This window comes from Podarcis vaucheri (genome assembly GCF_965113315.1).
Source record: "Podarcis vaucheri genome assembly, chromosome: 2".
Classification (NCBI taxonomy): Eukaryota; Metazoa; Chordata; class Lepidosauria; order Squamata; family Lacertidae; genus Podarcis; species Podarcis vaucheri.
Window position 1 is genome coordinate 129,715,518 of NC_138760.1, and position 25,533 is coordinate 129,741,050.

Sequence of the window (25,533 nt, forward strand, 5' to 3'; positions counted from 1 at the left end):
AGATGAAGATGGTGGGGTCAGCTTGCTAATTGCTGACTCACCCTCACCTTGGAAACCAAACAGGAAATAAAGAAAGAGGAAGGACAGTTAAAAAGCATTTTATGTGATTCATAAAAGAAATAGAGAAAAGAAAATGTATCAAATTAGAAAAGAAATAGAAGAAAATGAGGAAATATTAGCCAAACATCCATAACAAGATCAAGATAGAGCTAATGTCAAAAAGTATAGACCAATCTCTCTACTTAATGTGGATTACAAATTAGAATCATAGAATCATAGAGCTGGAAGAGACCACAAGGGCCATCGAGTCCAACCCCCTGCCAAGCAGGAAACACCATCAGAGCACTCCTGACATATGGTTGTCAAGCCTCTGCTTAAAGACCTCCAAAGTAGGAGACTCCACCACACTCCTTGGCAGCAAATTCCACTGTCAAACAGCTCTTACTGTCAGGAAGTTCTTCCTAATGTTTAGGTGGAATCTTCTTTCTTGTAGTTTGGATCCATTGCTCCATGTCCGCTTCTCTGGAGCAGCAGAAAACAACCTTTCTCCCTCCTCCATGTGACATCCTTTTATATATTTGAACATGGCTATCATATCACCCCTTAACCAAATTTTTTGCTAATAAATTGGCCAACAGGCTGAAGAAGGTCATGTCAGAATATATCCATAAGGACCAGGCAGGTTTTCTGCCTGGAAGACATATGAAGGATAATATTAGGAATATAGTAGATATTTTGGAAAAGTTGGAAGCAAGAAAAAATTGTAAAGCGATGTTAATGTTTATTGATGCGGAGAAGGCCTTTGATAATGTATCTTGGAGTTTTATGACACATAATTTAGAAAGCATTAGGGAACAAAAAGCTAAAATTATAGTAAATAATGTGATATCAGAGGAAATTAGAATTGAGAAGGGGGCCAGGCAAGGGTGCCCACTTCCCCCTCTGCTCTTTATTTCGGTCCTTGAGGTCCTGTTAAGCATGATAAGGAAAGATGAACAAATTAAAGGTATAGTAGTAGGATCCAAACAGTATAAATTAAAAGCCTTTGCAGATGACTTGGTGTTGACATTACAAGATCCAGACTCCAGTGCAGTAAAAGCACTGGAGATGATACAGGAGTTCAGACAGGTAGGCAGGATTTAAGTTAAATAAGAGCAAAACCAAAGTATTAGAGAAAAATCTGGACGAGGAAAGGAAATTTCCGGAGCGCACCCTGTGCTTCGGGCAGATGTTTGCAAGCCTTGCGGATAGCAGCCTGTTCTGGGGGCTGGGGTCGGGGGAAGGTCGGGCTTCCCCCGCCCCAGCCCCGCAGCTGGTGGGGGAAATAAATTTTTTTATCCCCCCCCCCAAAAAAAACGAGGTGTGCCCTATGGGCCGGTGCGCCCTATAGGGCAAAAAATACGATATTTCTATTTAATTTATCTTAGCATATTTAGATAAATAGTCTTTGAATTTCTTCCATTCTTCCTGATGCTCCTCCTCCCTCTGCTCACAGATTCTCCCGGTCAGGTCGGCTAGCTCCGAAAAGTCCATCATCTTTCTCTGGCATTCCTCCACTGTTGGTATTTTTTGTGTTTCCCAATTATTGGCTAATAAAATTCGAGTTGCAGTTGTGGCATAACAAAAACAATCTAACATCTTTTTGGGGCAATTCCAGACCTATTATTCCAAGAAGAAAGGCCTCTGGTTTCTTATCAAATGTGCATTTCAGCTTTTTTTTTCAACTCATTATAAATCTTCTCCCATAAGTTTTTCACCTTGGGACAGGTCCACCACATATGGTAGAAGGTACCCTCCTTTTCTTTACATTTCCAGCATAGATTATCACTATTGTGATAAATCTTTGCTAACTTTACACGGGTCAAGTACCATCTATACATCATTTTCATTATATTTTCCTTTAACATTGTACATGCAATAAACTTGACCCCTTTCCTCCACAACCTTTCCTAATCTTCAAACATTATGTTATGTCCCACATCTCTTGCCCAATCTATCAACACAGATTTAACTTGTTCATCCTTTGTATGCCACTAAAACTGGCTAAAATTTATAAACTAACATCGAATCTGTGTTGGAGATGTAAGATATTAAAAGTAAAGGTAAAGGTACCCCTGCCCGAACGGGCCAGTCTTGACAGACTCTGGGGTTTGTGCGCCCATCTCACATCTATAGGCCGGGGGCCAGCGCTGTCCGGAGACACTTCCGGGTCACGTGGCCAGCGTGACAAAGCTGCATCTGGCGAGCCAGCGCAGCACACGGAACGCCGTTTACCTTCCCGCTGGTAAGCGGTACCTATTTATCTACTTGCACCCGGAGGTGCTTTCGAACTGCTAGGTTGGCAGGCGCTGGGACCGAGCAGCGGGAGCGCACCCCGCCGCGGGGATTCGAACCGCCGACCTTACGATCGGCAAGCCCTAGGCGCTGAGGCTTTTACCCACAGCGCCACCCGCATCCCTATATCATGTACGGTGGGGATGTGAAATTGGTAAGAAGCAAAAACAACAATTGGTAAGAAGCCGGAAACATTCCTTTTAGGAATTATAACAAATGACATCCCAAAAGACATGAGGTTTTTTTTTTTTATGCAACAGCTGCCGCAAGGTTATTGATTGCAAAATATTGGAAATCAGAAGAAGCACCAACATTGAAAGATTGGCAAAATAAATTTTTTGAAATGATTGAATTAGCAAAAATGATGGCAACAATTAGAATGCAATCTAATCAAAATCTCAAACAGGAATGGAAATGTGTAGAAGAATATACGAACAAAAGATGATCCAACAAGAATTTATTGATCTGTATAGACTGATTTCACAAAGTTAAGCTAAGCTAATGTATAAGATTGAATGTTTAATTATTAAGATACAAAGTTACAATCTCAATAATAAAGTTACAAAATAATAACAAGGAAGTCACACATGGGTGGAGGGAAGACACAGGGCAAGAAATAAGAAATGGATAAATGTTGGTACATAATGAAATGTGAAAAGGTGAATTTACAAATATAATGTATATGTATCAATATGCAGCGATTTCATATATGTATTGCAACATTAATAATAAATAAAGTACAAAAAAGAAGAAGCAAAAACAACAAACCTAAAAGAAGTTACTTTAACTTCCCTAAAAACTCTCAAGCCGACATTTAAGAAGGTCTGGGGAGTTCAGACAAGCCTGGTCATTGTTTCAAAAGGCATGACTAGACCAGTGTTTTTCAACCACTGTTCCGCGGCACACTAGTGTGCCGCGAGATGTTGCCTGGTGTGCCGTGGGAAAAATTGAAAAATTTGAAAGATTTTTTTTTTAAAAAAAAAAAAAGTCAAATTTTCGCCCACTAGGCAGGCGCCGGACTATGTCCACCCTATTTTCCATCCATCCTGGGTGGGGATCAGATCGGATGGGATCGGATGAGAGCGGACAGGCAGTCCGCTCTCATCCGATTCCCCATAGAGAGCAGCGGGGCTCTGACATCTCCCTCTCCGCACACAGTGGTGGTGTGCCTCGTGATTTTTTTCATGAAACAAGTGTGCCTTTGCCCAAAAAAGGTTGAAAAACACTGGACTAGACAAAGAATATTCACAAACAGTTGATACCCCTCCATTCAGGGCTCACGGTGTGGATGTTAGATTCCCAGATGCTGTTGGTCTCCATCCAAATAGTGGAGGTTCATCAAATAGAGCAGGGATGTCCAACAGGTCTACTGGTAGATCCTGCGAGATTTTGGTCAATTGCAGTCAATCGCTGGCCCCCTCCCGGATCCTCCCTCCATTGTTGGAGAAGACAGAGCTTACAAACCGAGGCTGGAGGCTGGTTTCCCCCCAGCGATCCTTTGGTGAGTTGCTAATAAAAGCTCAACAACTTTGACCTGAACCCCTCAAAAACAGGGGTAGATCACTCCCAGTCTTTAATTCTGCAAGTAGATTGCAGTCTCTTGGAAGTTGGCCACCCCTGAAATAGAGCTATGCATGGAATTTCAAAATTGATGTTATGATCTAACAGGGAAATTTGACGAGAGGGTCCATGATCCCACAATTCTTCTCCTTGACTTCCTTACGAAAACCTCTCTTGTCAGGATCCAGCAACGTCCCCGCCTCCTCTGAAACAAGCAGGAACATCTTCACCTGCACACTCCCCATCAGCTGTTGCCTCAATCTAAATTTGGTCTAAATTTAAACTTTTTTCTAAATATCTTTCTTCACTTTGAATCTCTTCTCATTTTCATGAGGAAACCAACTCTGTATAGTTTGATTGGTGTCAGAAGATGGAAAATGACTATTACTCACTCTTAATCTAAGCACAACGGCCAGAAGAGCTTCTGACTAGGAATTCGGCTACGCGATGTTGAATGCTCTCGGTTCTCCGCTGTTTACCCTTTTTTCTTTCAATTTATACCAATTCATGAACCCAGAACTCATACACTGATCACCAACGAGGAACGACATGTTATTGCTGCAAATTTATTCTGCTAGTTTTGAGATATACAAATGACATGGAAAGAATGAGTCTATATATTTGTATCAATTATTAGTCCTTTGATCCTTGTTTTTAAAAGCAATAAAAAGTTATTGCAAAAGTGGTCAGTTATTCCACTGACCACTAATGATAAACAATATGTTACAGATATTCCTGCAAATTTATTCTGCTAGTTTTGAGAATCATATGAGAAGACTGAGAAGACTCAGTCTACATATTTGTATCATATATTAGTCCTATATGATCCTTGTTTTTAAAAGAAAATGAAAAGTTATTCCTAAAAGAAAAGAAAAAGGCAAAACATCTGCAGTCAGTCCTGAAATTAGGATCAGGTAATTTAAGAATTTAGGATCAGCTTCTAGTGCTGCGAGACGGATCAGTGAGTTGTCTGACACTGATAGAGCATTCAATCACAGTACAGGTTGTAAACATCTTGAGCTGCCAATACATCGCGGTGGCTGGGGACCTGAGACATATTTCTACCTGAAATTCCCTGCAGATGTCAAAGGCACAGGAAGGCAGGTGGAGGAGCCCAAAAAGGTGCTCACCTTCTCAATCTCCATCCGCCTGCCTGCCTCATCCCACCCCCAAAATGAGCAAGCCCCAGTACCTCTCCAGCCCCATCCATCCATGTCCCCATCTCCCCTCCCCTGGGACTCACCAGATCTCTTGGAGGTCCCTGGGAGGGAACGCTCAGAGGCTGTGAGGAGGGATGCAGGAGACAACCTGACCAGGTCAACTGTCCATCTTCCCCCTTCCATCCTCGCTAGCTTTACAGATTCAGTCTCTTTCATCCTTCCTGAGGAGTTGAGAAGCCACCACAAGCTGCAGGGTCCTGGGAGAGAGGAAGAAGCAAAGGGAGCCTCAGAGGCCCTGCAGGGATTCTCCTGCCCTAGATATTCCCCTGCTCCTGGAGAAGCACAAATGGGGCAGCCCCTTCCCAACAGAAACCCCATTTGAAACATCTACAGTGATTCCAACTTAATCTGTTTGCACCTCACCCCACTTCGTAAGGATGGCATGGTCTGCACAGTAGTGACCTGAGAGTAGACCCCATTGAACTCAGAGGGGCTTATGGATAGAATTTTTGGTTGTGTTCTCTTTAGAGAAGCTCTCTTTGGAGCAGGGCCCGTGGCACTCGGGGAGAGACCAGAAATTCTGTAACCACTCCAGGTCAACACCATCTTTCCACTTAATTCCATATCATGTTTCCTTATACCATTTGTAGCAATTAAAGCTTACCTAACTTTAGTCTGCAGCAACTTCTGTGTCATTCACTTAGTGTTCTGCAGAATGTGGAGGCTAGACTGGTGACTGGGAGTGGCTGCTGGAACCATGTAAGACCGCTCCTAAAGGAACTACTTTCAAAGTGTTGGTGCTGACCTTTAAAGCCCTAAACGGCCTCTGCCCAGGATACCCGAAGGAGCATCTCCACCCCCATCGTTCAGCTGGACACTGAGGTCCAGGAATGAGGGCCTTCTGGCGGTTCCCTCAGTGCAAGAAGAGAAATTACAGGGAGGCAGGCTGAGGGCCTTCTTGGTAGTGGCGCCCTCCCTGTGGAGCACGCTCCCATCAGATGTCAAGGAAATAAAGAACCACACAACTTTTAGGAGACATCTGAAGGCAGCCCTGTATTGGGAAGTTTTTAATGTTTGATGTTTCATTATGTTTTTATATGTGCTGGAAGCAGCCCAGAGTGTCTGGGGAAACCCAGTCAAATGGGTGGCAGGTAAATATTATTATTATTATTATTATTATTCACACAGGATGCTGATTGCGGCGGCAGCTTCACCCCAGTGGCTTGCCAGGGCAGGAGGGGCTTGGTCTTCCTAAAAATATTAAACTGAGCAAGGCTGGATGCAGCTCCTGCTCCCAAGAGTGGCACATGCCAGTCTGTGCACTGGCTCAGCTGGGAAGGGGCAGATGTTTAGCTGCTGATCCATCACAAGGTTGGAAACCAGATCTCACCCGGCCCTAGTGACCCCTCCCAAGAATCCTGGGAGCCAGAATTGGTTCAGGACCCTGAGAGTTGCAAGGAGACAGCTTCAGCTCTGCTGCCCAAAGACTGCAATTCCCAGAGTGGTCACCAATCCGCCCTTCTTGCCAGGGAACTCTGGGAATTGTAGTGGGTAGATGGTGGGAGAGGGTCTCCCCTCCAGTCTCCACACTTGGGGGGGGTGTATCTCCCCACTCCACAGGGCGTCTCCTTCCTCGGAGTCCTTGGATGCTTCTCTGCGTTATGAAATGCGACCCTTCCCCTCAATCTGAAGGGGGCTTCTTTGCATGCCCCCCTTTTGTTGCCCCAAAGACCCCTCCCCCAAAAGGAAGGCAGCATCTTGATCCAAAGGAAGAAGAGAGTTGCAGACACTCAGCCCCTGACTTGGGGGTCTCCCCCCCCCTTGCATGAGCTGAACGGGGGGGGCCGTGCCTCCTCCCTTGCAGCCCTGGGACCCCCTTCTCCCCGCTGCACCCCAAGGGGGAAGAGAGAAGAGACTCACCGGATTCCAGGAGGGGCACCGAGGAAGTTTTTGCAAAGTAGAGAGAACAAAGCAGCCTCCTCTTTGCTGGCAGGAAGGGACTGGGCAGGGAGGGGCTTCTGCTCTGGAGGACCTTGCCCTCCCCCGCCCTCCCCTCCCTGTCCCCTCTAGGAATCCCGCTCTGCTCCTTTTAACCCTTGGCAAGCCGAGGGCACCCAGACCGCCCCTCCCTCCCTCCCTCTCCCCGCCTGCTTCTGCGCTCTAGGGGCTGCCCTCCCTTCTCCATCTGGGCCAAGGACTCTGCATCAAGGGCCCCTGGGGGTGCAGGGCAGGGGAGCATCTCTTGGCCCCCCAGGGAAAGAGAAACGTGTGTGTGGAGGGGAGACTTCCAAGGAGACCCTGCAGGTCCCCAACATCGCAGCCGGATCCCTCGTACCCTGCCGGTGGGTCCCCGGGAAGGCGCTTCCAGGAGAGGCCCTTTAACATTCAATTATTGAGTCATTTCAAAGTAGGGATCCAGATGCACAGGGCAGAATGGTAACGGGGAACCCCCACCTCCCTTGTCGTTCGTCTGCCTAAGATGGGGGGAGGCTGACAGCGGAGGCGAGCGCCCCAACCCCACAGTCGCCTTTGACTGGACATAACAGTCCAGGGGTCCTTTTGCTTTTGAATATCCCAGCGCTGTTGTGCATGGGGGGAGGGTAATCTCCTGCGCGGGAGGGGCCTCATCCTGCCATGCAAGCCCTGCAGGTGTTGGGTTTGCACTTTGCAGCTGCATTGCATAGATCCGGGGCCCCTCCCTCTCCCTGCCTGCCGTTTTCCTGCTTCTGCGCTCTAGGGGCTGCCCTCCCTTCTCCATCTGCCCCCCCCCCCCATCTTATGCAGACTGACGACAACGGAGATGGGGGTTTCTGCAGTCTTCAGTGTGAATCTGGATCCGTACTTGGAAATGACTAAAAAACTGAATGTTAAAGGGCCTTTCCTGGAATCGCCTTCCCTGGGACCCACCGGCAGGGTACGAGGGATCCGGCTGCGAAGTTGGGGACCTGCAGGGTTTCCTTGGAAGTCTCTCCCCCCCCCACCCGCATTTCTCTTTTCCTGGGGGGCCAAGAGATGCTCCCCTGCCCTGCACCCCCAGGGGCCCCTTTGGGGAAACTGCAATGCGATGCCCACCAAAGGGAAGGCGAAGGTGAAGGACCCCTGGACCTTTGTCCGCAAACAGCTCCCCCCCCTTTCTTCCCCCACACCAAACATAACCACAGTTTTGAAAATCCTCCATACTCTGGGCATGTGCAGATTTCGCAGCTTTCTGTAAACCAGAGGCAGGGAAGAAGTGGCCAAAGAACCACCTTGCAGAAAAGGGGACTTGTGGGCTGAGGTGCAGGATCCCTGAGGATCCAGTACAGGAAGAACTGAACAGGGAAGAACTGCCCCCCCCATCATAGGGGGGTGGTACCTCCGCCTGACTTGCAGAAATAGACTCCCGGAGGAGCGAGCAAGGGAGGCGGATGGGCAGAGAGGACAAAGAGATGAAGATGCAGTGATGGGGAAGGGAGGGTGCCCCAAAAAGGGCCCTTACTGGGCCCCGGATCTATGCAATCCAGCTGCAAAGCGGGAACCGAACACCTGCAGGGCTTGCCTGGCAGGATGAAGCCCCTCCCCCCCAGGAGATTACCCTCCCCCCACGCACAATAACACTGGGATATTCAAAAGGTAAAGGACCCCTGGACGGTTACATCCAGTCAAAGGCGACTGTGGGGTTGGGGTGCTCGTCTCCGCTGTCAGGCCGAGGGGGCTGGCGTTTGTCCCCAGACAGCTTTTCCGGGTCACGTGGCCCACAGGACTAAACCACAACGGGGTACAGTACATTGGTGCAAACCAGAATGCACAGAAATGCCACAACTACTTGCACTGGTATGTTTTTGAACTCTTAGGTTGGCAGAAGCTGGGACAACGGTAGCTCACCCCGTCGTGGGGATTCGAATCCCAACCTCCCTTGTCCTTCAGATGAGGGTCCCCATCGGCAAAGAGGGCCCTCAGGGTTGACTCCCCAGGGAGCAGGTAGAAAGAGGCACAGGAGCCAACTCCTAGGGGCCAAGGTCCCGTTGTCCCCCTTCCAAAAAAGTTGATTGACATTAAATGGTGAGGGGTGTGTGGCATCATCTCATCCATTAGCCTGGGAGGAAGAGGGTGTGGGAGGGAAGCCCAGGCAAGCATTGCCAGGGGACGGTTGGGGGCGCTGACAGAGAATTTCCTGGAGGGGCTCCAGAGCTGCCTGGGCGTCTTCCTCCTGCTCAGGTATCTGATTGAAGTAAAGCAGGGGGTGGGGTGTCCTAGTCCCACCGCACCCCCTTCCTCCAGGGGGGTTGGATTCATGGAATCCTAGAGCCAGCCAGCAAAAACCACAGAGAGCATGTGAAGCTAACTCTTTATTAGCAGAAACAAGGACTGCTCCAGGGAGCCAGGAATGGTCAGCACTCAACTCTTCTCAGTAGTTGCAGAGATCCGGGTGGAAGAATCTGCAGCCCAGCCCTTTGCGGTTCTGACGCACAAGAGCCAACTCCTAGGGGCTGATCGGCTTTGCCAATAAAATATTTGTGGGGTCCTGGCACCCCCAAACTGGCACTGCCATTCAAATAGTGTGTGTGCATGGCATCATATGATCAATTCTGCTGGACAGCGATTGCCTGGGCCCTCCTATTATTTTATTCAAGTCGGCACATCTGCTGAGAAGTAAGCCAACTCAGATCAAGGTGCTTTTGGAAAAAACTAGTTTTCTGGATCCATTTCAATTGGGTTTTAGGCCCAGTTTGGGCCCAGAAACTGCTTTGGTCGCCCTGTATGATGATGACCTCTGTCGAGAGAGAGATAAGGGAAACATGACCCTGTTCATTCTTCTTGACCTGTCAGCGGATTTTGATACCATCGACCATGGTATCCTTCTGGAGCGACACTCTGAACTAGGAGAGTTTGGCATGACTTTGTGATGGTTCCAGTCCTAGTTGGATGGTCGTTCCCAGAGGGTGGTACATGGGGAGTGATTTTCAGCCCCATGCAACCTTCAATGTGGGGTTCCTCAGGGCTCAAGCCTATCCCCCAGGTTGTTAAACATCTACATGAAACTGCTGGGTGGGCTTATCTGGAGGTTTGGAGTACGTTGTCAGCAGTACGCTGATGACACTCAGCTCTGTTTCTCCTTTACATCTGCAGGTGATGCAGTGGAAGTGCTGGACCAGTGTCTTGCCTCGGTAATGGACTGGAGAGAGCCAACAAACTTAAGCTCAATCCAGATAAGACCGAGGCACTGTTAGTGGGTGGTTCCCTAGGCCACCTGCTCTTCACGGGGTCACATTTCCTCCGAAGGAGCAGGTTCACAGCTTGGGGGTACTCCTGGAGCCTTTGCTGTCGCTCGAGGCTCAGGTGGCCCGGAGTGCCTTCCATCAGCTTCGGTAGTAGAAGTAGAAGCTGTGAGGATACTTTCTACTTTGCCTGGCCAACTTATAGAGATTTAGCAGAAGGAATGAATGAAAATAGTGGTACCTCAGGTTAAGTACTTAATTCATTCCGGAGGTCCGTACTTAACCTTGTTACCGGAAAATCCGAGGGTTCTCTTGGGCAAATGAAGACACCGACTAGAGCAATCAGAGCAAAACAGCAGCCAGTAGGCTTGGCCTTTATTAAAGAAAAGACTGTCGCGACAGGACTCCCACCGCCCACAGGGTGAAGCAAGATGGAAGCCCCGAACAAAGGGAGACCCCAACTTTTATTAGTTACTAATCCCCTAAGCTACACCCTCAGAATTACATCATATTTACATCATGATTATATTAAAAATAGGAGGAGCTGGGGAGGGGTTACACAGGTAATCCGAGTGTCCTGACACCTGGCCGGAATCTCCTTCCCCCTCCCCACGAGTCATGTTTAAGAACAAAGGAGAAGGGTGAAGTTTCCTGCCCCCTGAGGGGAATCCAGTCATAGTCCTTTGTGAGAGTCTGTGCGGAATACACTAAGATATGCAGCTCATTGTATCCCTGATAGCCTTCTGTCTGAGCCCATCACCTGTGGCTATCAAGGTTGTCACGTCTACTTGGAGGGAGCACAGAGTACGTGACTGCTCGGTCAAAGGATTATGGCCGCTCGATATCAGACCACCCCCCTTTGATAGTCTTTGTAATATCCAGCAGAATAAAAGTGGTCCGGTGAAAATCCAAAGTACGGCTGATTTTTAGTGAATTTATAGAGAATATTGTCCTTGAAGTTCAAAGCACTTTCCCTTCAGGAAGCGGCTTGCTACATTTTGATTAGATCAGTCACGGTCAATTGAACTCGGAAACTTTGTATTGAGAGCTGTCAAAGGTAAGGGGAGAGAGCGGCAGTAGCCTGCAGTACCCGCGTGGCCGCCGCAAGGGGCACTGTTCGATAATGCTGATTGGCTGAGGCGGCCGTCGATTGACAGCAGAGCTCGGCCGGCCGGTCTACTCACAATAAAGATAGGGCGAAGCGGAGTATTATAGCGGGAAGCTGTCAGGTTAGCGCTTCCTTATTTACGGAAGGCTTTTAAGGGATGGCCCTCTAAAGGGACACCTCTGGGCTTAGGAAGGGAGATTCGTGTATGTGTGAGTGTGGTGCTTGTGCAAACACGTGTTAGCGTGTGGGGGGGGGGGCGATTTCCGGCGACAACCTGAAACTGTTCTTAACCTGAAGCACCACTTTAACTAATGGGGCCTCCTGCTGCTGCCGCACTGCCGGAGCACGATTTCTGTTCTCATCCTGAAGCAAAGTTCTTAACCTGAAGCACTATTTCTGGGTTAGTGGAGTCTGTAACCTGAAGTGTATGTAACCTGATGTACCACTTTATCAAATGAAAAGAATACGAAGAACTCAAAATACTGGGAATAAATTAGTTAGAATATTTCCAACGTAAGGCAATATATGAGAAAAATATAAAACCTAGGGGATTTGGGAATAAAATATCAAAGTTAGAAAGAGAGGTTTTACAAAATAATAAAAAATACTCTCTAAAATATATAGATTATTAGATGAAGTGCATGAAGAGATTAAAAAATTGATAAAAGTATCATATATCAGAAGGGTAGAAGCATATTTACTAGGAATCTTGAGTAAACATATCCCCAAAGACAAAATTAACATATTTCTGTATGCAACAACAGCAGCGAAAATGTTGGTAGCCAGTCATTGGAAAGGAAATTATATCCCAACAAAAGGGGACTGGTTAAGTAAACTATGTGAGTACCTGGAGTTAGCAAAATTGATGGATTTAATAAGGAATAAATCCAAAACTATAATACAGAAACAATGGGAATGCTTACATGAATATTTATACAAGCAGGGCTCAAATACGAAAGTTTGGCTGCGCTTAGACTAACCTTGTGAAGAATACAGATAACATAAAGATTTGACGGATTATGAAAGAACCTAAGGAAGGGAAATGATTGAAGAACAGATGTAAAGGCGAGCAAGATAACTAAGAGACGTGCGGTGAATGCGGTGGAAGTCTTTTAAAATATTTTAACTAGGATTTATATTTTGTAATGCTTGAAGGAGTCAAAATTGAAGGGGTGAAGCAGTTAGCAGTTCAAGCTAAAGAGCTAGCCCAGGAAAATGAAAAGAAGTAACTACACTATCTAAACAGGGGTCAGAATTGCCGGACCCCCAGAGAACAGCTAATATGATTTTGGGAGGAATTCCAGAAGAAATACAGGCTAAAGAGTTGGAAGAAACTTTGAGAACCTGTCTATGCTCCACCTCCATCGTTCTACCCGGCCACTGAGGTCCAGTGACGAGGGTCTTCTGGCGGTTCCCTCGGTATGAGAAGCCAAGTAACAGGGAACCAGGCAGAGGGCCTTCTCGGTAGTGGCACCCACCCTGTGGAACGCCCTCCCATCAGATGTCAAAGAGAAAAATAACTACCAAACTTTTAGAAGACATCTGAAGGCAGCCCTGTTTAGGGAAGCTTTTAATGTTTAATATCTTATTTTATTTTAGTGTTTTGTTGGAAGCTGCCCAGAGTGGCTGGGGAAACCCAGCCAGATGGGCGGAGTATAAATAATAATAAATCATTATTATTATTATTATTAGTAGTAGTACTCAAGGAGTTAGTTTGAAGGCAGAAGATGTGGAACGAGCACATCACTGCCGAGGGCCTAAGGGGAGAAAATCCCCCAGGAATGTAATAATTAAATGTTCTAGAGAGAAGCTGCAACAGAAGGCATATCAGACTTTGAAGAAAATCTGGGATATCATATAGTTAAAGGCATGTATAGAGGTGAGTCCTTAAAGTCATTGCAGGAAGTAACAGAGAATATAGGTAACCAATATTGGTTAGAAATTGGAGGACTATACAACAAAATTTCCAAAGTCCAAGAGACAGGAAATAGGAGTTTAGAAGAGCCAATAGAGGAACTATACAAACAAATGGAAAAAACGAAACAAGGAATGATAAGTAAAATCTATAAGAGAATGATTACAAATAAGAAACAGACAACCCAACTTATGAAAAAGATGTGGAGGAAGGAAGAACAAGTTAGTGAATCAACGGTCGAAAGGATAATGAAAGGAACAGATGAGATTAAAGTAAGCAAATTTAGAGAGCTGAAATTAAAATTATTTCTAAAATGGTACAGAACTCCAGCCCAGCTTGCTAATATGGTAGCAGGATTGAATTCTAGCTGTTGGCACTGTAAACAAGTCAAGGGATGGTTTTCCCATATGTACTGGGAATTCCCAGAGGTAAAGGAATTCTGGGAAAAAATCCTAAAGATTATTAATGAAATTTTAAAAGTGAAGCTTGCAATAGATTTTGATTTCATGACAATGGGTATACTTGGAAACATGGCAATAGAGAAAGGTGACCAGTTTACCTTTAAAGCTATGATATTAGCGGGAAAGGCAACGATAGCTTTAGGCTGGAAAGAGAGAGGAAAATGGATACTAGAGGCATGGAATACTTATTTGTTTGAACTTATTCAGTCGGACATGGTTGCAGTCGTGTCACAGGAATCAACGTGGAAGGTCAAGTCCACCACAACACCACAATAAGGAACAGAGGGAACCCCTATCTTGAATGGATAAAAACTACTGGAACAAAAGACATTCGGTGGAAACGAAAGACGCTATGCCTGTGGCTGAGGGTAATTGTTTGAACCCTTCCAATGGCTATGGGGGGGGGGAAGAGGAGGAAAATTTAAAAATTGTATGGGAAATTTAAAAATTGGAAGGAGATAATATATGTATTCAAAAGATCCTGAACTGTATAAAATTTAAAAAAGAAAGTAATGCAAAACAGATTAATCCGTTCCAGAATTTTAAAAACAACTAAAACAGCAACTTAACATGAATTATACTATTTAATGAGACCATTGATCCATGAAATGAAAGCAATAATCAATGTACTCTACTACAAAATAAAGAAAACAGTACTGTAGATTAAAATTAAAATTATTATTTTTTCTTACCTGCACTGATGATAGACATTGTTTGGATGGGGGATTTTATACATTGCCGCAGTCACACAATCAATCAAAAATGAAGAACAAGCCACAGTCACACAAGAAAAGCCAAATAAAAACGCAATTTCTTTTAGCAAAAACAAAAGCACCAGATATAAGCTCCAAAATCAGCCCTGAGTGCTCACTGGAAGGACAGATCGTGAAGCTGAGGCTCCAATACTTTGGCCACCTCATGAGAAGAGAAGACTCCCTGGAAAAGACCCCGATGCTGGGAATGATGGAGGGCACAAGGAGAAGGGGACGACAGAGGATGAGATGGTTGGATAGTGTTCGCGAAGCTACCAGCATGAGTTTGACCAAATTGCGGGAGGCAGTGGAAGACAGGAGTGCCTGGCGTGCTCTGGTCCAGGGGGTCACGAAGAGTCGGCCACGAATAAACAACAAAACAACAACAATCACCTGAGAACACTGCAATCAGAAATGGAAGGCTTTGATTACAATGGGGGGGGGTGCAAATTAGCAGCGCAACAGTGAAAACAGAAGAAGGCTTTGATTACAATGCAGGGGAACACAAATTAGCAGCGCAACAGTGAAAACAGAAGCTCAGGAGCACGTTCGGCTTCCGAAGCAAAGTTCACAAGCTGGAACACTGACTTCCAGGATTGCAGCATTTGAGTTCAAAGTTGTTCAGAAACTAAGCTGTTTGAAAACCACTGTATACAGATATGGTTGCCATATGTCCAGAATTGTAAGCAGCGTCTGGGCGGAAATTGCTGAAATGTCCGGGAAACTCTGGACTTATGACAGCCCATGTCACAAGCGTAGATTTCGGCAAACTTCACTTGAAATAGATACGGCCCCCACCCCCGTTCCTTCAAGCCCTCCTCATAAGGCTTGGTTTCAGACCCTTGATGATCTTGATTGACTCCTCTGCATCATCTTCATGAAGTTTTCCCTTAGCATTTAGCTAGATGCAAACCTTAAATTTGCTTTCCACAGTTGTTCCCATAAAGCAAAGTCAATGTTGTGTCCTACACCTCTGGCCCAGCTTCTCATTGATGATTTCATCATTGCATTCTTTGTGTCCCACTCAAATAATATGTTATACATTTTAGATACTTTTAACCCTGGAGCTTCATAACTCCCTTTCAAACTGTGAGTTTTGTTCTGCAAATCTGTTTTTAAAAATCTGACTTAAATGTTACATTCAACTGATGGTAAATTGACCAGTCTCCCTCCCACCTAGAGGAAGAAGTTCCCTTTATAGGGACCCCACATACAATGAAGCAATACCACACGGCCCTAAACCTATCCTCCCAATACGTCGAACTTAGCGGGTAAACTATTGGTCTGCTGTGTCAAAGTTTTACTGGACGTTTGGACAATATTGGCGAGAGCGCCTGTAATCTCACAGTCACCACTTCCCCTGGAATAAGAATCACTTCTGTTCAAACCAGTAAGTATGTCTGTAATTATGACAATCCGACCAATGCCAAAATGACTTAAGCCCTATATCGGACTCCTCTCGATGGGTTTCCCCCCGAATATAGAGCATGGTCCAATCCCCTGGACATTCTCAGACTTACAGAAATCCTTCTCAAGGTCATGAAGGAATCTGAAGAGGTGATTCAAGCAACACAAAAGGAGATTTCTCCTAAAGATCAGGAAGAACTTTCTGATAGCAAGAGCCAGCAGTGAAAAGGAACTCCCTCAGAAGGGGGTGGACTCTCCTTCATTGGAGGTATTTAAGAAGAAGTTGGATGGTCATCTGTCATGGATGCTTGAAATGAGATTTCTGCATTGGCGGGAGTTGGACTAGATTCCGAATCTACCATTTGATTATTCACCCTGCTGTGAGTTCTTGAATTGACTTTTTTAATGAGTGACATTTTATCCACATTCCATGCACTGATATGCTTTCAACTCTGTATGAATTATTTGGTGGGCCATGAGAGTGGCACTCTGACTGAAGCTCTTCCCACATTCCAAACACTAAGAGGTTTTCTCTCTTGTATGAATTATTTGATGGGAAGCGAGACTGTGGCTCTGACTGAAGCTCTTCCCACATTCGAAGCACTGAAAGGGTTTCTCCCCTGTATGGATTCTTTGATGGGAAGTGAGACTTTGGCTGTGACTGAAGCTCTTCCCACATTCGAAGCACTGAAAGGGTTTCTCCCCTGTATGGATTCTTTGATGGGAAGTGAGACTTTGGCTGTGACTGAAGCTCTTTCCACATTGCAAGCACTGAAAGGGTTTCTGCCCAGTATGGATTCTTTGATGGGAAGTGAGATGATGTCTGTGACTGAAGCTCTTTCCACATTGCAAGCACTGAAAGGGTTTCTGCCCTGTATGGATTCTTTGATGGGAAGTGAGACTTTGGCTGTGACTGAAGCTCTTTCTGCATTCCAAGCACTGAAAGGGTTTATCCCCTGTATGAATTCTTTGATGGGAAGTGAGATGTTGTTTGTGACTGAAGCTTTTTCCACAATCTAAGCACTGATATGGTTTCTCCTCTGTATGGATTCTTTTATGGATTATGAGATGGGGGCGTTGACTGAAGCTCTTCCCACATTCCAAGCACTGATATGGTTTCTCCCCTGTATGGATTCTTTTATGGATTATGAGATAGGGGCTTTGACTGAAACTCTTCCCACATTCAAAGCACTGATATGGTTTCTCCCCTGTATGGATTCTTTGATGCAAAGTGAGACTGCTGCTTTCACTGAAGCTCTTTCCACATTCCAAGCACTGATGTGGTTTCTCTCCTGTATGAACTTTGTGATGGGAATAGAGACTCCGACTGTGGGTGAAGCTCTTGCCACATTCCAAGCACTGATAGAATTTCTCCCCTGTATGAATTCTTTGATGAAAAGTGAGAGTGTCCTTTCGACTGAAGCTCTTTCCACATTCCAAGCACTGAAAGGGTTTCTCTCCTTTATGAAGTTTTTGATGGGAAGAGAGACTGCTGCTCTGACTGAAGCTCTTCCCACATTCCAAGCACTGATAGGGTTTCTCCCCAGTATGAATTCTTTTATGGGAAGTGAGATGTTGTCTGTGAATGAAGCTCTTCCCACATTCTAAGCACTGATAGGATTTCTCCCCTGTATGTATTCTTTGATGCAAAGTGAGACTGTCCTTTCGACTGAAGCTCTTCCCACATTCCAAGCACTGATAGGGTTTTTCCCCTGTATGAATTCTTTGATGGGAAGTGAGACTATGGCTGTGACGGAAGCTCTTCCCACATTCCAAGCACTGATAGGGTTTTTCCCCTGTATGAATTCTTTGATGGGAAGTGAGACCCACCCTCTGACTGAAGCTTTTTCCACATTCCAAGCACTGATAGGGTTTCTCCCCTATATGAATTCTTTGATGGGAAGTGAGATTTGAGTTGCAACTGAAGCTCTTCCCACATTCCAGGCACAGAAAAGGTTTGTCCCCTGTATGAATTCTTTGATGGGAAGTGAGACTCTGCCTGTGACTGAAGCTCTTTTCACATTCCAGGCACTGATAGGGTTTCTCCCCTGTATGAATTCTTTGATGGGAAGTGAGTTGTGAGCTTTGATTAAAGGTCTTTCCACATTCTAAACACTGATAGGGTTTCTCCTCTGTATGAATTCTTTTGTGGGTAGTGAGAACCCCCTTCTGACGAAACCTCTTTCCACATTCCAAGCACTGATAGGGTTTCTCCCCTGTATGAATTCTTTGATGGCAAGTGAGATGTATGCTTTGATTAAAGCTCATTCCACATTCTAAGCAGTGATACAATTTCTCTCCTCTGTGAATTCTTTCATGTGAAGTGAGGCTATCCCTCCGAATGAAGCTCTTTCGTTGATGGGAGGTGGACTGGGAGCTCTGGCTGATGTTCTCTCCATACTCTGAATATTTATTTGATTTCTCTGATATGTGGATTCTGTTGCAGTCCCCCTTGTTCTTCCCTTCCCATTCATCACCAACTGCAATGAAGAGAAAAGATAATTATCGCCTCAGGAAGAAATGGAGCTCCAGATTATTGAACAGAGTTCCCCGCCCCCCCCAACTCACTAAGAGACTTGAGAGTGCTCCGTTTCAGCCTCAAGAGGACAGCCTTGAAGTCTAAATTAACAGCATTGCAGATGTGTGGCATCTTCAATCCCCCAACATTTGAGCATGCCTGAGGGGTGCCTGACTCTCTTGAAAACAATGGGGTGCCATTGCCAGCATACTGTGACCGGGGCGCAGATGACACAGAACCATCAAACCCACCACCTGACCCCTCCCCCAGCAATGCACTGCCACGTTAGGGTAAGTCGTGCTAACTATGCATCGCTGCCCCGGACCCCAACCCCACTCAGAGCGAAGGGGACGTGGTTCACATCCAATACTGAACAAAGTTAATGAATACTTGTGATAATGGAAGGACTGAAGTTAGATGTGAGACCTTACAATAGTTTTCACTGCCTTTGTTGGCTGATATTAACTGACATATTGCTTGGCTTTTATTTGGGATAGATTTGATTTGGCTCAATCCTGGAATCCACCCCATATGCAAGGTCAGTCATCTCTGGTGGAACACTCTGTCACAAGAGACCAGGGCCCTGCGGGACTTGACATCTTTCCACAGGGCCTGCAAGACAGAGCTGTTCCACCAGGCCTTTGGCCAGGGCACAGCCTGACTCCCTCCCTCGGCAATCTCCACTCATTTTCATGAGGAGACCAACTCTGTATAGTTTAATTGGTAAGAGAAGATGGAAAACGACTATTACTCACACTTAATCTAAGCCCAACAGCCACAAGAGATTCTGACTAGGAATTCGGCTATGTGATATTGAATGTTCTCTGTTCTCAGCTGTTTACCCTTTTTTGTTTCAATTTATACCAATTCATGAACCCAAAACTCATACACTGATCAGCAACGAGGAACGACATGTTATTCCTGCAAATTTATTTAGTCTACATATTTGTATCATATAGTCTTATATGATCCTTGTTTTTAAAAGAAAATGAAAAGTTATTCCTAAAAGAAGAAAAAAAGGCAAAACACAGAGGCCCCATCAGCAATCAGTCCTGAAATTAGGATCAGGTAATTTAAAGAATCATGGCTTCTAGTGCTGCGCAATGGATCAGCGAGTTCTCTGACATTGGTAGGGCATTCAGAGCACAGTACTGGCGCCAATACATCGCGGTGGCCGGGGAGCTGTGACGTATTCCTGGCTCAAATTGCCTGCAGATGTCAAAGGCGCTGGAAGGCAGGTGGAGGAGCCCAAAAAGGGGCTCACCTTTTCAATCTCCATCTGCCTGCCTGCCTCATCCCACCCCCAAAATGAGCAAGCCCCAGTACCTCTCCAGCCCCATCCATCTATGTCCCCATCTCCCCTCCCCTGGGACTCACCAGATATCTCGGAGGTCCCTGGGACGGAACGCTCAGAGGCTGTGAGGAGGGATGCAGGAGACAACCTGACCAGGTCAACTGTCCATCTTCCCCCTTCCATCCTCGCTAGCTTTACAGATTCCTTCCCCACAACAAACACTCTGTGAGGTCAGTGGGGCTGAGATACTTCAGAGATGTGTGACTAGCCCAAGGTCACCCAGCAGCTGCATGTGGAGGAGCGGGGAAGCGAACCCGGTTCACCAGATTAGGTGAATACCACTCTTAACCAGAACACCACACTGGCTCTTAGTTAAGGTAAAACTTTGGCTCATGCTAAAGAAGAGCATTATGGGAAAGCCAAACGCTGTAGAATTCTTGGAATGTGTACCTGCTTCTTTAATTGCAGACTTTCTATCTCAAAGAGTGTGAATAAGTTATCTTCTCCATCTGCAGGAAGGAGGTTCCTAGCTGATTTGTAGTCTTGACACCTGGCTATCTTAGATGCCCTTTCTGTGTGAAAAAGGTTATGAAGCTTAATTTACAACTCAAAGAATCTGGTCTGGCTTTGGGAATGCTTTTCATCTTCAAGGCCTTTTGATAAACAGGATTCGGCTGTCGAGGCTCCTAAGAAGCCTGAGTTATTGTTCTTCTATCTAACCATTGGCGAGTTGCTAATTAATCTAAAGAACTGATTGGCTTTTGAGTTTTGAATCCACGTGGGTTCAAAGGGGATAAAACCTAAGGAAACCAACTTGCAATTCCCTAACATACCTTGCCATGTGAGACCATTGTCATGCCAGGGATGTGGAGAACAGTTCTGTTTCACACTTTCATTCTTGTTGTATGTTCTGTAGTTAGTGATACTGAAAAATGTTTTCATTTTCTGTTTGGTATTTGTAAGAGATGTGCCAACTTTTATGTTTGAATCATCGTGGATCAATTCCAATCTGTTACCTCCGAGGATGTGGACAGGCTGCTTGGACGAGTGAAACCAACCACCTGTCTCCTGGATCCTTGCCCATCCTGGCTTATAAAAGCTAGCCGGGAAGGACTGGGCGATGGGCTTCGTGGGGTGGTGAATGCTTCCCTCCGTGAGGGTGCCTTCCCAGACCCGCTGAAAGAGGCGGTTATTAAACCGCTTCTTAAAAAAACATCTTTAGATGCGGCCACGATGGCCAACTATCGCCCAGTCTCAAATCTTCCATTCCTGGGCAAGGTGATTGAGCGAGCGGTTGCTGAACAACCCCAGGCATGCCTGGAAGAAGCGGACCATTTGGATCCCTTCCAGTCGGGATTCAGGCCTCATCATGGGACTGAAACTGCCTTGGTCGCACTGGTTGATGATCTCCGGCGGGCTAGGGACAAAGGTGAGAGCTGTTTCCTAGTTCTGCTGGATCTCTCAGCGGCGTTTGATACCATCGACCATAGCATCCTTCTGGACCGTCTTGAGGGGCTGGGAGCTGGGGGCACTGTTATACAGTGGTTCCGCTCCTTCCTCCTGGGCCGTGTTCAGAAAGTGGTGGGGGGGGATGAGTGTTCAGACCCCTGGGCTCTCACTTGTGGGGTGCCTCAGGGTTCTGTCCTCTCCCCCATGCTTTTCAACATTTACATACGGCCGCTGGGAGAGATCATCAGGAGGTTTGAGCTGGGTGTTCATCAGTATGCGGATGATACCCAGCTCTACCTCTCTTTTAAATCAGAACCAGTGAAGGCGGTGAAGGTCCTGTGTGAGTGTCTGGAGGCGGTTGGAGGATGGATGGCAGCTAACAGATTGAGGTTGAATCCTGACAAGACAGAAGTACTGTTTTGGGGGGACAGGAGGCGGGCAGGTGTGGAGGATTCCCTGGTCCTGAATGGGGTAACTGTGCCCCTGAAGGACCAGGTGCGCAGCCTGAGAGTCATTTTGGACTCACAGCTGTCCATGGAGGCACAGGTCAAATCTGTGTCCAGGGCAGCTGTTTACCAGCTCCATCTGGTACGTAGGCTGAGACCCTATCTGCCTGCGGACTGTCTCGCCAGAGTGGTGCATGCTCTAGTTATCTCCCGCTTGGACTACTGCAATGCACTCTACGTGGGGCTACCTTTGAAGGTGACTCAGAAACTACAACTAATCCAGAATGCGGCAGCTAGACTGGTGACTAGGAGCGGCTGCCGAGACCATATAACACCGGTCTTGAAAGACCTGCATTGGCTCCCAGTACGTTTCCGAGCACAATTCAAAGTGTTGGTGCTGACCTTTAAAGCCCTAAACGGCCTCGGTCCAGTATACCTGAAGGAGCGTCTCCACCCCCATCATTCTGCTCGGACGCTGAGGTCCAGCGCCGAGGGCCTTCTGGCGGTTCCCTCATTGCGAGAAGCAAAGCTACTGGGAACCAGGCAGAGGGCCTTCTCGGTAGTGGCGCCCGCCCTGTGGAACGCCCTTCCAGTAGATGTCAAAGCGATAAACAACTACCTGACATTCAGGAGACATCTTAAGGCAGCCCTGTTCAGGGAAGTTTTTAACGTGTGATATTTTATTGTATTTTTGGTTTTTATGGAAGCCGCCCAGAGTGGCTGGGGAGGCCCAGCCAGATGGGCGGGGTATAAATAATAAATTATTATTATTATTATTATTATTATTATTATTATTATTATTATTATTTACTTCTGGGAAAAGGACTTTTCCCTGTTTCTGCCTTTTATGCCTTTCTGCTGGGGAAGCTAAACCAGTACCTGACCACTTAGTCGCCTACCAGAGCCTGATGGATTTCTGTCTGTGACACAGAGAAGTGACACAGTGTGGGGCAGTCTGGAAAAACTGGAGAATAATCTCCTTCCTTAGCTTATTTTTCAGGGCTGTTCTAAGATAAGGAAGTGGTGGCAGCAAACTACTGTTTCTATTTCTTTATGTTCTGAAAAAGTTTCGGCGCACCCCACCCCGTCTCTCATCCGGGTCTTGCCGGAGTTGGAAGGCAGGCTGGAAAGGTGAGAGAGTGTGCACGAATGATACACAAGCCCCAATACCTCTCCATCTCCCCTCCCCTGGGACTCACCAGATATCTCGGAGGTCCCTGGGAGGGAACGCTCAGAGGCTGTGAGGAGGGATGCAGGAGACAACCTGACCAGGTCAACTGTCCATCTTCCCCCTTCCATCCTCGCCCGGTTTACAGATTCAGTCTCTTTCATCCTTCCTGAGGAGTCGAGAAGCCACCACAAGCTGCAGGGTCCTGGGAGAGAGGAAGAAGCAAAGGGAGCCTCAGAGGCCCTGCAGGGATTCTCCTGCCCTAGATATTCCCCTGCTCCTGGAGAAGCACAAATGGGGCAGCCCCTTCCCAACAGAAACCCCATTTGAAACATCTACAGTGATTCCAACTTAATCTGTTTGCACCTCACCCCACTTCGTAAGACTGGCATGGTCTGCACAGTAGTGACCTGAGAGTAGACCCCATTGAACTCAGAGGGGCTTATGGATAGAATTTTTGGTTGTGTTCTCTTTAGAGAAGCTCTCTTTGGAGCAGGGCCCGTGGCACTCGGGGAGAGACCAGAAATTCTGTAACCACTCCAGGTCAACACCATCTTTCCACTTAATTCCATATCATGTTTCCTTATACCATTTGTAGCAATTAAAGCTTACCTAACTTTAGTCTGCAGCAACTTCTGTGTCATTCACTTAGTGTTCTGCAGAATGTGGAGGCTAGACTGGTGACTGGGAGTGGCTGCTGGAACCATGTAAGACCGCTCCTAAAGGAACTACTTTCAAAGTGTTGGTGCTGACCTTTAAAGCCCTAAACGGCCTCTGCCCAGGATACCCGAAGGAGCATCTCCACCCCCATCGTTCAGCTGGACACTGAGGTCCAGGAATGAGGGCCTTCTGGCGGTTCCCTCAGTGCAAGAAGAGAAATTACAGGGAGGCAGGCTGAGGGCCTTCTTGGTAGTGGCGCCCTCCCTGTGGAGCACGCTCCCATCAGATGTCAAGGAAATAAAGAACCACACAACTTTTAGGAGACATCTGAAGGCAGCCCTGTATTGGGAAGTTTTTAATGTTTGATGTTTCATTATGTTTTTATATGTGCTGGAAGCAGCCCAGAGTGTCTGGGGAAACCCAGTCAAATGGGTGGCAGGTAAATATTATTATTATTATTATTATTATTCACACAGGATGCTGATTGCGGCGGCAGCTTCACCCCAGTGGCTTGCCAGGGCAGGAGGGGCTTGGTCTTCCTAAAAATATTAAACTGAGCAAGGCTGGATGCAGCTCCTGCTCCCAAGAGTGGCACATGCCAGTCTGTGCACTGGCTCAGCTGGGAAGGGGCAGATGTTTAGCTGCTGATCCATCACAAGGTTGGAAACCAGATCTCACCCGGCCCTAGGGACTCCTCCCAAGAATCCTGGGAGCCAGAATTGGTTCAGGACCCTGAGAGGTGCAAGGAGACAGCTTCAGCCCTGCTGTCCAAAGACTGCAATTCCCAGAGTGGTCACCAATCCACACTTCTTGCCAGGGAACTCTGGGAATTGTAGTGGGTAGATGGTGGGAGAGGGTCTCCCCTCCAGTCTCCACACTTGGGGGGGGGTGTATCTCCCCACTCCACAGGGCGTCTCCTTCCTCGGAGTCCTTGGATGCTTCTCTGCGTTATGAAATGCGACCCTTCCCCTCAATCTGAAGGGGGCTTATTTGCATGCCCTCTTTTTGTTGCCCCAAAGACTCCTCCCCCAAAAGGAAGGCAGCACCTTGATCCAAAGGAAGAAGAGAGTTGCAGACCTGCTGGACACTCAGCCCCTCCCAGGCTTGGCGGAGAGGAATTGGGGGCAGGATCCTCTGCTCCCTGACTTGGGGGTCTCCCCCCCCATGCATGAGCTGGACGGGGGGCCCCTTGCCTCCTCCCTTGCAGCCCTGGGACCCCCTTCTCCCCGCTGCACCCCAAGGGGGAAGAGAGAAGAGACTCACCGGATTCCAGGAGGGGCACCGAGGAAGTTTTTGCAAAGCAGAGAGAACAAAGCAGCCTCCTCTTTGCTGGCAGGAAGGGACTGGGCAGGGAGGGGCTTCTGCTGGGGAGGACCTTGCCCTCCCCCGCCCTCCCCTTCCTCTCCTCTCTAGGAATCCCGCTCTGCTCCTTTTAACCCTTGGCAAGCCGAGGGCGCCCAGACCGCCCCTCCCTCCCTCCCTCCCTCTCCCTGCCTGCTTCTGCGCTCTAGGGGCTGCCCTCCCTTCTCCATCTGGGCCAAGGACTCTCCATCAAGCCCCCCCCCCTATCTTATGCACACTGACTACAAGGGAGGTGGGGGCTTCTGTTTTCTGCCCTGTGCATCTGGATCCCTACTTTGAAATGACTAAATAATTGAATGTGAAAGGGCCTCTCCTGGAAGCGCCTTCCCTGGGACCCACCGGCAGCGTACATGCGATCCGACTGCGAAGTTGGGGACCTGCAGGGCAGTGGTGTAGCGTGGGGGGTGCAGGGGGGGGCCAGCCGCACCGGGCGCAGCATCTGGGGGTAAGGGGGCGCAAATCCACGGGTTAGGGGGCGCAAATTACTTGCCTTGCCCCGGGTGCTGACAACCCACGCTACGCCACTGCTGCAGGGTTTCCTTGGAAGTCTCTCCCCACCCCCCCACCCGCATTTCTCTTTTCCTGGGGGGCCAAGAGATGCTCCCCTGCCCTGCACCCCCAGGGCCCCTTTGCGGAAACTGAAGTGCGATGCCCACTAAAGGGAAGGCGAAGGACCCCTGGACCTTTGGCCGCAGACAGCTCCCCCCCCTTTCTTCCCCACACCAAATATAACCACAGTTT

The 25,533-nt window shown here is 47.3% G+C and overlaps 1 protein-coding gene across 1 annotated transcript; it reads right to left on the reverse strand.

Annotated features, from left to right (window-relative positions):
* Nucleotides 1-16,323: 16,323 nt before the first annotated feature.
* On the reverse strand, nucleotides 16,324-20,149 carry LOC309527617 (uncharacterized protein). Its single transcript, XM_082214437.1, has 2 exons — nucleotides 19,791-20,149; nucleotides 16,324-18,375 (listed from the first exon to the last, which is right to left on the reverse strand). The coding sequence occupies exons 1-2, from the start codon at nucleotides 19,888-19,890 to the stop codon at nucleotides 16,415-16,417; spliced, it is 2,061 nt and encodes a 686-aa protein (XP_082070563.1). The 5' UTR covers nucleotides 19,891-20,149; the 3' UTR covers nucleotides 16,324-16,414.
* Nucleotides 20,150-25,533: the final 5,384 nt, after the last annotated feature.